The sequence below is a fragment of the Rhinatrema bivittatum genome, chromosome 10 (assembly GCF_901001135.1).
Source record: "Rhinatrema bivittatum chromosome 10, aRhiBiv1.1, whole genome shotgun sequence".
NCBI lineage: Eukaryota > Metazoa > Chordata > Amphibia > Gymnophiona > Rhinatrematidae > Rhinatrema > Rhinatrema bivittatum.
The window spans coordinates 93,989,567-94,002,510 of record NC_042624.1 but is presented as its reverse complement, the minus strand read 5'-3'; the positions used below and the strand labels follow the sequence as shown (position 1 = coordinate 94,002,510).

Genomic DNA, 12,944 nt, shown 5'->3' with positions numbered 1-12,944 from the left:
GCAGGGCCCTGCAGGTTATTTTTCTTCTTCTAGTCCTTTTAAATAGTGGTGTTTTTTTTTGGGGTTGTTTGTTTTCATTGTGCTTCAAGGTGACATTGATCAGGGTTTTCCAGCTTTCGAGTTATTCACCTTCACATTTTGTCCAATAATATAACTGCCCCCTGTATGGCTGGATTCTCTACCACACTTCCTGATAATGTGTGCTTTGCCCTAGTGAGGTTATGATCTCTGAGAATGTTGCTTGGCAGAAGTATTTTGGGAGACTTAGCCTAGCCATTGGGTACTGGAGTTGAAGGCATTGACATCGAGGAAGCCAGCACTACTCTGATACCCAGACACCAGTCAACACCAGGAAGGATTAAGAGGCATCTGCATCAGTCAATGCGCCGTGCCGAGAGAGGGGACAATGTGATTGTGGCCATAAATTCCCAGGAGCATTCCCCAGGGGAGAAGAACTCGTTCTCAACAGAATCCCAGGCTTTGCATCAGTCTCCAGGAGTCCAAGTGACCTGGGTGCCAAAGGTGAATTGGAAGACCTACCCTCCCCTTCCATCCTGCCTCAGAGTCTGTACTGGCATCAGCGGTTTTGAGACGGAGCTAGATGGAAAGCTCCAGGAGACTATCTCTGATGTCTGGTGCCTTTGAGAATCTGCATCAGGTGCACTGATGCATCACTCCAGTGCATCAGTGAGGGACACTCTTGCAGTATGCAGAGGTTCCGGTCGGCTTCATAGGGCCACAAAGGTCCTTTCTGAGACCTTGTCTAATAGCTGTGTGAGATCCAGATCCATATCTCATCATGGCTGTCACGTTTGGATGAGGTAATCTTGGGGCTGCTTTAGGTCTATAATGGCTTCTCTGATCAGGAGGGGTCAGCACTCCTCCAACTCATTTCCTCTGTCCTGGTGGACAGACTGAGTCAGGTCCCAGAAGCTTTTGAAGGACTCCTGGACTCGGGAATGGCAGACCATATATTCTGTGGGCGAAGCACACCTGTGGTAACTGCATATCCTCTGAACAGAAGGGTTCCTGAACTTCTGTTACAGGAGAAGAGTATGTGGCAACTAGCCTTGGATACCCATGCCCTATGTTGGAGTCAGGGCTATCAATAAGAATATCCACTATTCCTCGGGTTGCAAGACCTTGCAGTACCTCAGAAACCAGGGAACTAGTATCTTCATAACTCCTTATTGGTTGGCTCAAATTTTGGTTTCTGCTCCTTCAGGTCATGTCCATCAGGGATTCATTTAGGTTGGGTATCCCTAACATAGGGCAGCCCCTGATCCCGAGTAATCTATCATCCCAACATTGTGCATTTGGCTCTCATAACCTGGATGTAGAAAAGGGAAGCCATTGGGTGATGTTTCTTGATTTTCTGCCTTTCAAGAAGGATTTCTTAAGGAAATCTTATGGGTTGGCCTACAGAGGTTTTGCTGTATGATGTGAAGGAAAGGCCCTAGATTGTTCCATCTCACATAAACTGCTGGAGTACCTTCTGCATCTATCCAAGTCTGGTTGAGAACCAACTCTGGAATCATTCCGTGCAACTGGTATCTATCGCCACCTTATAGGTACAGCATATAGTGTCTGTCTCATGTGGGGCTTGCTTTGGGTTGAAGACTCCCATCAAACCATCTTCTGTGACAGCTCCTTTTAAGCCTCTGGTCTCTTGTAAGCTGAAGTGTCTGACCTGGAAGGTGATAAGTTTGGTGTTGGTCACTTCGACATGCAAAGCTAGTGAGCTCCAGACTGTAGTGACTTATTCACCTTATACAAAGTTGTTTTTTTTTTAATTTAGTTTTTTTTTAACAGATGATGCAATTTATAGGGCAATGGCACCATAGCCACCAACTGGACTGAAGCCCTCAGTCCACCTGACCTTTGTTTAATTAGACACTATTTAAGCTTGGAATGACTGGAGGCAAGTGCTTTATCTCTACCTGGCTAGCAGATGGCATCTCCTTTTGTTATGCCCAGGCAGACCTGGATCTGGAGGGGCATATCCAGGTTTACTGTGTTAGAGCCATGTCTGTAACCAACCTAGGATCCCCCTCATTGAAGAAGATCTACAAAGCTATGTCATTCTCTACATTTCCCTATCTCAGTACTGTCTTGGCAGGGGCTCTTGATGCAAAAGCAGCCTTGGCCAGTCTGTCCTATGAAGTCTTACTAAGGTGTGGAACCTCACTCCATCCCTCCTAGGGCCCATATTCTCTCTTCAGGCTGCCATATTTTAAAAAAGGGTAGTATGATGGAGTTGATAAACAACTCCCTCAGGCAAAGCTATCCCACCAGGTCCTCCTTAAGGTGGAATCCTGTAAGGAAACCTGGCTGAAGGGAGGAGCCCTTCACCAGTCCTTAAAACCTGAGGCCCTGAGAAGGTTAGGGAGGCCCCGGGAAGCAGATGGAGTCCCAGGTTGTGCAAGGACCATATATTTATTTATAAGGTTGGTGAACTGCATGTATTTTAAAGATGAGCTACATTAGCATTTAGCCTGAAGTAAGGTGAACCGCACTGATTACTTGTATGAAAGATTGAGTGAACCCTGGCATATGGGCCACCGTGGAACTGTTTTGGTTTGTTTGCTGAAGAGCACTGCTGACTTTAAACTGAGAGCCAGTGGCCATTTTGAGTTAGTCATAGAATAGATGGAGGTGTCCTTTCATGAATTACAAACTGGTTAAAAGACAGGAAACAGTAGGATTAAATGGTCTATTTCCTCAGTGGAAAAGGGTAAACAGTGGAGTGCTTCGGGGACCGGTGCTTTTCAATATATTTATAAGTGATCTGGAAAGGAATATGAGGGAGGTAATCAGATTTGCAGATACAACATTTTTCAGAGTAGTTAAATAACAAGTGAATTATGATAAATTGCTGGAGGACCTTGCAAGATTGGGCAATGAAATTTAATGTGGAGACGTGCAGGGTGATGCATATAGGGAAAAATAACCCATGTTGTAGTTACACGATGTTAGGTTCCATATTAGGAGCTACCATCCAGGAAAGCGATCTAGGCATAGTGGATAATACATTGAAATCTGCTCAGTGTGCTGTTAAAAAATGTTAGGAATTATTAGGAAGGGAATGGTGAATAAAACGGAAAATTTCATAATGCCTCTGTATCGCTCCATGGTGAGACCATACCTTAAGTACTGTGTACAGTTCTAATTGCCACTTCTCAAAAAAGATATAGTTGCAATGGAGAAGTTACTGAGAAGAGTAACCAAAATGATAAAGGGGATGGAACAGCTCCCCTATGAGGAAAGGCTAAAGAGCTCAGGGCTGTTCAGCTTGGAGAAGAGACGGCTGAGGGGGAATATGATAGAGGTCTTTAAAATCAGGAGAGGTCCTATAACAGGTAAATGTGATTGTTTGCTCTTTCGGATAATAGGCCTAGGGGGCACTCCCTGAAGTTAGCAAGTAGCACATTTAAAACTAATCGTAGAAAATTTTTTCAATCAGCGCACAATTAAGTGCTGAAATTTGTTGCCAGAGGATGCGGTTAGTGCTCTTGGTGTAGCTGGGTTTAAAAAAAGGTTTGGATAAGTTCTTGGAGGAGAAGTCCATTAATTGCTATTAATCAAGTTGACTTAGAGAATAGCCACTGCTATTACTACTAATGGTAACATAAAATAGACTTAGTTTTTGGGTACTTGCCAGGTTCTTATGACCTGGATTGGCCACTGTTGGAAACAGGATGCTGGGCTTGATGGACTCTTGGTCTGACCCAGTATGGCAATTTCTTATGTTTCTTGCACTGTAAATAAAAATCACTGTAACACAGCCAATGTCCAGGTGTCTTCCTCTGGCTGTGACCCAGCCACCAACTGCTCATGCTGCCACAGGCAGAAAATACTGAAATAGCCTATCACTGCTGTTTTAAGATTTGGGCGCAGTAATTGTAGTTGCTCTGAGCTCAGTATTGATAGCATTAAGACCTGCAGTAGTTAAATTAACAAACTGCATAAACTGATAACGGATAGTCTGAATCCACTTGGCATTTGCAGCAGCTTGAACACCAGGTGTCAGCCAAGAAGCAAAGAATAGTTCAGTTCGACTGGTTCCCCCCCGCTCCCTTTATTTATTTTATTTTTGTTCAGGGCAGCCTGTAACTTGGGAGTCCCAGTTTGTGAGGACTACCATCCTGCTCGTCCTTGGAGGAAATAGTTAATTGTAACAAGTGTTCTCCAAAAGACAGCAGGATGTCAGGCCTCTCAAACCTGCCTCCCTGTGGAAGTGGTTTCACAGAGTCTTAGCTCTATTATGGAGTGAAGGGCCCTGCACAGGATGCAGAGGTTAGGGTTGTACGTGCCTAGTGGAGCATTCTCAAAGCTTCTAGAACTTCCATGCCAGGCTCCATCTGATGTTACTTGTGCGTGAGGACTGACATCTTGCTGTCCTTCAGAGGACACCTATTACAAGCTAAGTAACTTTCATATTTCGCTAAACTTGTTTTAATCCAGCCTTCTCTCTGATTTTCTTCTAATACTGCAGCATCAAGCAGTGTCTTTTTTGCTAGCGGAAATGGCAATCAAAGTGGAACTAGCTCGAATGGGCTACCAGAGAGCGGCATGGGAAGTTGATTCTGGTCGACGGAATACTTATTATGCATCTATTGCCAAGGCATTTGCTGGGGACATTGCAAACCAAATTGCGTCTGATGCTGTACAGATATTTGGAGGGAATGGATTTAATAGTGAATATCCAGTAGAAAAACTAATGAGAGATGCCAAAATCTATCAGGTATTTATTTGTTTGTTTTTATATACACCAACTTTCGATCAAGATATCACATCTGTTTACATGTAACTGAACAGAAATAAGGCAGAGGCTGCTTATTTTATATTGTAACAGTAATTTAAATGATAAATTAGGAAGATAAATATACATAACTTTGAAAGGTTAATTTACATAGTAATTTAGAGAGATAACATTTAAAATGTGAATTGGGGAAGATAGTGAGCCACCAAGCCATTGTGGAAGTCAGATGGAAAAGATTAACATTTTAAGTTGGGGGTTGGTTATTTAAGAGGCATTTGAACCAAGGTGACTTTTTTTTTTTTTTTTGTAAAAGCTCTCTAGTTATGTAGTGTCTAAAATATTTAAATCTTCTTATGTCTTTCCACTAATGAGGACACTCTTCCCCCACCCCCCTCCTGAACTTCTAGTTTAGTCAGAACCAGAATTGGGATCTTGCGCCATGAGCCCTCATTCAGTCACCTAGGATTTTTCTCCATCCTACATCCCCCCCCCCCCATCTCATGTGTAGTCCACTCATTGCAGTGACCGTCATGGGCTGGAGGGCCATGCACCAGCATTCTCTCTGGAACCCTGAATCTGGGCAATGATCATGACTCCGCATCCTTAGTGGCTCTGCAGCAGCACCCACCCTGGCCTACCCAGAGATTGAACTGGGAAGCCCTCTGTGCAGCAGTGCAGAGCAGTTACTAACTGTACTATTGGGCTGGCCTCACAGAGCAGATTTCAGTGCTTGTAAGGGGGCCTCAACACTTCATGCCATGCAGAGACGATCCTCAAATAATGGGCAGGCCAAAATGTGTTGCACAATCTGCTTTAATCCACAATTGTGGGTATCCTCTTCCAATTTTGCCATATTTTCTCTTGAACTGACAGCTTGGTTACGGAGGCCATTTAAGGCATTTCAGGTAGTCCATTCCTCCTGTGCCGCTGCAGGTAGCTGCTCAGTTGTTGTGATACCCATGTAAATATCAGTGTCAAGATTTGAATTGTAGTTGCCATATCTCCTCATGGTGGTTATAAAAGTTATCCTTTCCACATATTGCAACTCAAATTGTCTAACACCCCCTCCCCCCCATTGGGATGCAGTTTACTGATGGAGACTTGCCCTGCTGGAAGTGGACAGATACCATCTTGTCATACTCTAATTCTAAGCATCAACAAAGGGAAAAGTAGGGGGGAATTGACATCAACCTGACAAGATGTAAGCTTAGACTTTAAACTCAAACATCCCTGTAGGAAAGGCAATTTCATTCTGAGTATACTGTGCGATTCAGCTGATTATTACTATAATAGACAAGTTCGCACATGTAAGCATGGCAGCCTGTAAAAAATCGGTTGTTTCTTAGCATTCAATCAGTTGAATCCAGAACAAGTGGGTTATGCACCTCTACCAGCAGATGGAGATGGAGCAAACTGATGTCACAGTATATATATACTCCTGCAGTGACATTAGCCTGCCAGTATTCTCAGTCTCCCGGAGATGGTGGATGTGTCTCTTCCTACTGGGGATTGCTTCATTTTGAAAGAGGAGATTAAGGAAATTTGCCCCGCTCTCCTGCAGTGATACCTAAAGGTCCCTCCCCCAGTTGAGAATTCCTGAGGTGATTTCCATGGTCCCTCAGATGAGTGCCTTGGTCCGGGTACCTGGTTTTCATCCAATGTGGACTTAGTGCTTAAACAGCTGAAAGGCAGCAGAGTGCGGAGGTGACGGCATATGTCCTCTCCCCCCGCAGCCGAAGACCATCTCTGTACTCAGCCAGGTAAGGCTGAGCTCTGGTAAGTTTAAAAAAAAAAAAAAAATTGTAATATACAGAGACTTTTTGAAGTGGGCTTTTCCACAGGGCTTCCTCTTTCCCCCAGTCTCCGTGCTCTGTGTGCCTTTCTGACGTTCGTCCCGCTCTGTGGGAGATCGAGGGACATGGGCAGCCTGGCGGGTTGAGCAGCCTCCATAGACTAGACCCTGCTCTGAAGCCTTTTCGCTGCAGCCACATTTTGCGCCCTTTCTCAGGCTGCCCTCTGTAGGATTGTCGGTTCGGTGTGTCTAGCTGGGCGTCCAGGTTGTGCACCCAGTTTTTGGCCCCACAGTCGGGCCTTGTAGTCTGTGTGTCAAAGTTATGTGGCTCTGTATTGGCCGCACACTTACCTGTGCGCACAAGTTGTACTGTACGCTTAAGTATTTTGGGGCACTTTATCTTTGGGGTGCCTAGTTAGGTACCTAGGTGTTGGAAATATGTGTGTAAAAAAAAAAACAAACCAAAAAACCCAGCTAGACGCATGCCTCCAGCCGCTGCTCAGCACACTGTCGGCCATAATGGTGCCTTTTTCTTTGCACTGCCTGACATATTAGCGCATCTCATTCGGGAGTGCCCGCTAACTTGTGCCTGCATTGTTTGGAGACTCAGGGAGAATTATCTTCCTCTGATTTCACTTAAACCTGGTTCTTCCCAGCCAAATGTAGGTCTGGGTTAAGATGACTCAGGTGGGGGGAGCCTGAATTTGGACCTCCCCTAATTGGTTCCTCGGATGCCTCCTGGTTTGGATACTTCTACTTTATCATGGGTGGAATTTTTCCAGGGATTGCAATCTTTTTTTTTTTTTTTCTTCAGGCACAGTCTTCAACCATCTCTAATGCTCCCAGAGCAGAGGTGTAGGGCGGAACCTTGCCTGGAGCTTCTGTTAAGTGCTGCAGCGGCAGCGGGACTTCCTGATAAAGTTCTGGATGGCACAGATGATGGTGCCAATCCTGATTCTCTTGAGGATGGTGAAATTTCTCCAGGATTAGGACCATATAGAAGTATGCTATGGTTCTTTCATAGAGATGAACGGTCAGTTCTGATCTCCCAGACCTTGGAAATGCTCAGGGTTCTTTCTGCAGATTCCAGGTCTGAGCTGAAGAGAAATCCCATTTTGGTTTCCTTGCGTAAAGCTTCTTTGACTTTTCCCAGTGATGGAGGCCATTCAAGAATTGATTGATCTTGAGTGGGGCACCCCAGAGGCTAATTTCAAAGGGGATTGGGTTTTGGAAGGCCCGTACCTTCTGGATCCAGTAGTAAGAGTGCTTACGTTTTCTGAAGGTAGATGCACTTGTGTATGCAGTCTCCAAGCGGACCATGATTCCTGTGGAAGGAGGAGTGGCCTCGAAGGATGCTCATGATTAAAAAAAAAAGAGTCTATTCTTAAATATGCATATGAAGCGGTGTTTTGCACCTCTACCATCTGCTGGAGTGGTATACCAAGTTATATGGCAGTGTCAGCAAAACTTTCTCTGTCTCCATCTGCTGGAAGGGAGGCAAAACCCAGGAGTCTGGACTGATCTGGGTAGGTACAGGGATATAAATATGGGGGTGTGGGGATTCTTATTTTAAGGAAGGAGATGGTGCAAGTGGAAAAAGTATTGAGGATGGTCATGTTTTAATTCAGGGATAACTAAACCATGAACAGTTCAGTTATCCCGGTAAATGTTTGGAGAGTAAACAATCAGGGACCTGAATTCACAATTATGTAAAGTAGGCATCTTCCATTTAACTAAACTATCTAATTCACTGTATGCTGCTTTAAAATTTGTAGTCCAGTAAGACTCAAAGGTGCTAAGAAATTTTTCTCTAGACTATTTAACTAAACACAGTTAAGATGAAAAAACACAGAATACTTACAGGAGAAATTATAGTTTTAAAAAATGTGTTGAGATTTGATACTTTGTTCTTGACTGATTCATTCTCCTTTTTAGATCTATGAAGGCACTGCTCAAATTCAAAGGTTGATCATAGCGCGTGAACACCTTGGCAAGTTCAACAATTAGAGGATTCTGCTTCAAGTCAACATTCATGTGAAACAAAGTTTTAAATCCCTCTTCATGCAATTTTTTGGAGTAAAATTAAATATAAACCATACTGTTTGCATTAGTAATGCTTTTACCCAACAATGTTTTTTTAGTTTTTACTTCTAATATGCAAAGCAATGGTTTTGATCAGCTAGGTGATCCACATTTTATTACTAAGAATACAGGGTTTTTCCTCGAAGTAAAATTGTACTGGATACAGTTATTTCTTTTCATTCAGAAGTTGTAAAATGTTTAACAATATATGAAATATCTGTGCTGTGAAAATGAAGTCAGTAGACGGTCTCTCTCGTCAATTGGTGCCCCCTGAAGATTCTGAAATGTTACAAAACTAACCTTGGCCTTCTAATATCCTTCAGAGAGAACCATCTGGCTTCAAGTACTCATATCCAGAGAAATATATTGGATAATAAAAAAAAATAAATTGTGAATAAACCAAAGTGCATTTATAAACACACAATAATAAACTGAATCAGTTCAAACTATACCCATTGCATGAAGTCTTCTTTAATTGTGTGCTGTAACATCACAGTGCCAGAGCTGAGGAGCTGCTCTCTCTCCAACAAAGAGAAGCTAGGGTGTAAAGATCTGGAGAAAGTGGATTGCTTAACTGTATTACCTCTACAATAGCTAAAGATTTAATATTGGACATGAAATTGCGTTTTGTACTGTAGTATTTCACTTGTGCAGAGGTTATGTCCAGTTGCAGCTAGTAAGGGTATTCTGTAACCCTTGCAACATTCTTGTAAATCTGATTTATACTTTCACTGTTAAATAAACATAAAAAGTTTATTTGTTTTTATATACCGCTGTTCGATCTGGCATATCACAACGGTTTACATTACAACAGTATTCAATAAGAGTTAGGATTATTATAAGAGTTATGGGGATTAAAAGTTGTGATCAAGGTTTTTTTTTTTTTTTTTTTTGCTTATTTAAAAATCTCAAATAGCTAAAATTGTATAAATTGTAAAGACCTTCATTTTAGATCACACTACTAACCTGTTACCTAACCTCTTTAATCTGTTCTACAATTTTTACCTACAAATGTTTTTTTTACCTTTTCAGCCTCTTGTTTCTCTGCGCCTTCATAAGCCAGTATTTAATTCATATGTTCTTCTCTATATTTTCTTTTCTCTGTCAGGTAGTTCCAGTTAATCTGTTCCTTGAAATTTTGCAATGCTCTGACTTGTCATTTTTGTGGTATGGTTTCCTTAGACTAGCAAACAGAATTGCTGTGTGAGAATCAGATAGTGTCAGGTCGATACAGTAAAGTGTGCTCCGTCGGAGCGCACTGTCAGCCTGCTCTGGACGTGTGTTTTCCCTTACCCCTTATTCAGTAAGGGGAGGAAAACACGCGGCCCACCCGCGGCACCTAATAGCGCCCTCAACATGCAAATGCATGTTGATGGCCGCCGCTCCAGGCCAAAAGGAGGCGCTAGGGACGCGCTAGTGTCCCTAGCGCCTCCTTTCCCTCGTTTGCACCGCGTCGCCTAATTTGCATGCTGGAGCATACTGGATAGCTCGCACCGGCAGAGCGGGCGTTCGTCCGCTCTCCCGCGGTTTTACAGTATCGGGCTGTGTGTTGGTATACAGGGAAAGTGTGATGATGATGGGACACCAATTCTCCAGTGTACATTCATATGAATCAGTTACTGCTTCACTCTCTCCTGCAATGTCTTTGCCTGCATCCACACTTCTGGTCTTTTACTCTTTGAGGGGGTGGGGGGAATGATGAATAATGTAATCCTGAAATGGAAATGAAGGAAGAAAGATTTTAATATTTGCCATTGGGACATCAGCCACTTGGATTGTAGCTACTGAATCCTAAATCACATCTCAATTTTAGTGTTTGGTTGACAGAAGTCTAATATGGTTTTTCATTGATAAACGGGCTCAATTACCCATTACATTTGGGTAATATTCTGTGCCATCAAATGGGCTTGTCTCTCCAAGCTGTAGAGCTTTGAGCTCTACTGAGCATGTGTGGAAATTGCCTCGTGAGCCTCCTCAGTCATTTTCTGTCTGAATTGAAGCACAAATTCTGTGTCTTCAAACTTTTTTTTTTTTCTGCCCTGCCTTACCTCAGATCTTATTCCTGTAATGCAGTCTCATCTGCCACCTCACCTGGAAAGCTTGGGCGACTGCCTGCACCCAAGGGCTCAACCCACAGCGAACAGTGGCTGCTACAGGTAGAAGATCACTGCTCCAGAGTACCTGATTAAGAACACCATAGTGCCACACAGTTCAGTCGCACAAGTCAGGCCTGAATGGAAGTGGACAATGCACTGCCACTCTTCATTTGCCCACTGGATCAGCATAGGAGGAGTATTTAAAGGAAGATGGCTGAAAGATCAGATTGGAGGAGAAGGGGGATGAAAATTTGGGGAGACACTTGTGCACCTGCTCAATCTCCAATTTGTCAGGGGCTGAGGGATTTGAACCCGTGACCTCGGGTGTTCAGAACTGAAATCTTATTAGTAATATGCATTCAAGAGGTCCCAAATTACCTTTCCCAGGGCAGAAGGTATAATAGAAGATAAGACACATGGGCAGGTATTCATATAACATTTTGAGTATGCAAGCTTGTTACAAAGTTATATTACAGAAAATGATGCAGCGGCCATAGAGAAAGAGAGGGAGAAAAGGGAAGAGGTGAGAGGTGAAAAAGGGTTGTGAAAGGCTAAGGCTTTTGTGTGCATGTGGATGTTCCTTTTGACAGTCTGAAATGGTTGTATGATGATATCCAGAAAAAGAGCAAAAGGTATTAGCAAAAGGTGAAATAAAAATGGGTGTACTGCTTGATGTGGACTCCAGTTAGACAAATTTTGAGGGTTGTGTGGATGGCGTTTATATGTCTGAGACTGGCTCAGTAACTGAGGCCTTAAGTGGCTAGGCACTGAAATCAGTAGTGCTGATAATGAGCACATTATATTACTGCAATGGTATCTACTGGGGACTTAATGGATCATTGAGGCATTTACAAATCATTGAGAACATGGAGGCTAAGGTAGCACTAGGCTGTTCAAGACATGACTCTGCAGCTATTTTATTGGAAAAGCTGCATTGGCTTCCAATAAGATCTAGGTGTAAATTTAAGGTGTTTCTCTTAGCTTTCAAAATATTGGAAGAGTAAAGGTGCACTGCACTTATATGAGCGATTGACTTGGTGAACAGGCAGTAGGCTATAACGATCACAACAGCAATATCAGGTGCAATTACCACCAGTTAAGGCTTTTCACCATACAAGCTTTGTAATAGGGTGTTTTCTATGGTCATCCCCAAGATGTACAATAAGTTGCCTTTTGCACTTAGGGGAGAAGAGGATTTGTTAAGTTTGTAAGAAATTAGTTGGCTATTGACTAAAGGTGGCAACTAAAGAAGTGTCTTTTGGAGATAGTCAGACTTACCTATTCTGTATTTTATTTTTATCTTGTGTATTACAGATGCTGGATGTTTTGATTTTTATCTGACTGTTGTACATTGTTTCGGATGAATTATTTTTGGGAAGTTGGTTTATAATTAAGTTATAAATAGAGAGGTCATCTCTCATCTCATTTATCTAGAAGGAAACATGCTTTTGACTTTTTAAGTTAATATCTGCCACCTTCTTTAGTGATTGCTCTTGATGGTTTTAACTTTTGATAGACAAAAACTATACTTAGGTAATTTTGTCTTTTTGTATTGTATGAGATGATTGGATCAGTCTTTAGATGTCCAATTCAATCAGCCTTTAGATTTGTACTGTATGTAGACCCAACCGCTTTGCTTAATTACATTGTGGATATATATAATACTGACAGTAGTCTTGAAGGGCTTTAATTCTGGTTTGAATAGGGAGTAGATTCATCCAAAGGGAATTTCTGCCCCACAAGTACAGTCGTGTTCAAAAGCTTACATACTTAGTAAGACTTACAGACTTAGTAAGATGTGTAGCATTTTAAGTAAATGAGTGATCAGACAAAACATGTCTGTTCTTTTTAATGTTTCAAATTAAACTATTTTTTTACATAGTAATAAAGGAAATAATAAAATGGTCCTGTCCAAAGTTTACAGAAGTTGACACACACAGGTTGAGATAGCAATGAAGGGGTAGGTATCCACACCTGTGCCTTGTTTGAGTATAAGTGGTGTCTGTGTATAAAAATGTCAGTTTCTGAGCTCTTGAGAAATCCTTGTGCATTTCCTCCAGGGCTGCCCTGACCTTACTGATTATTGAAGCATAGGCCAAGCAAAACTGTCAAAGGATCTGCAAGCAAAAGTAGTTCAACTTTATAAATCAGGAAAAGGATATAAAAAGATATCCACAGATTTGAAAATGCCAAGTAGTACTATTCAAAGTTG

At 42.3% G+C, this 12,944-nt stretch overlaps 1 protein-coding gene across 1 annotated transcript in view; it reads left to right on the top strand.

The window, feature by feature from the left end:
* The window catches only part of ACADM (acyl-CoA dehydrogenase medium chain), a 35,917-nt gene extending 26,830 nt beyond the window's left edge, over positions 1–9,087 (top strand). Inside the window, exons 11-12 of the mRNA XM_029617970.1 lie at positions 4,496–4,744; positions 8,490–9,087. Of these exons, the coding sequence (XP_029473830.1) occupies positions 4,496–4,744; positions 8,490–8,561 (321 nt within the window). The 3' untranslated portion in view covers positions 8,562–9,087. The remainder of the gene's footprint in view (positions 1–4,495; positions 4,745–8,489) is intronic.
* Positions 9,088–12,944: the final 3,857 nt, after the last annotated feature.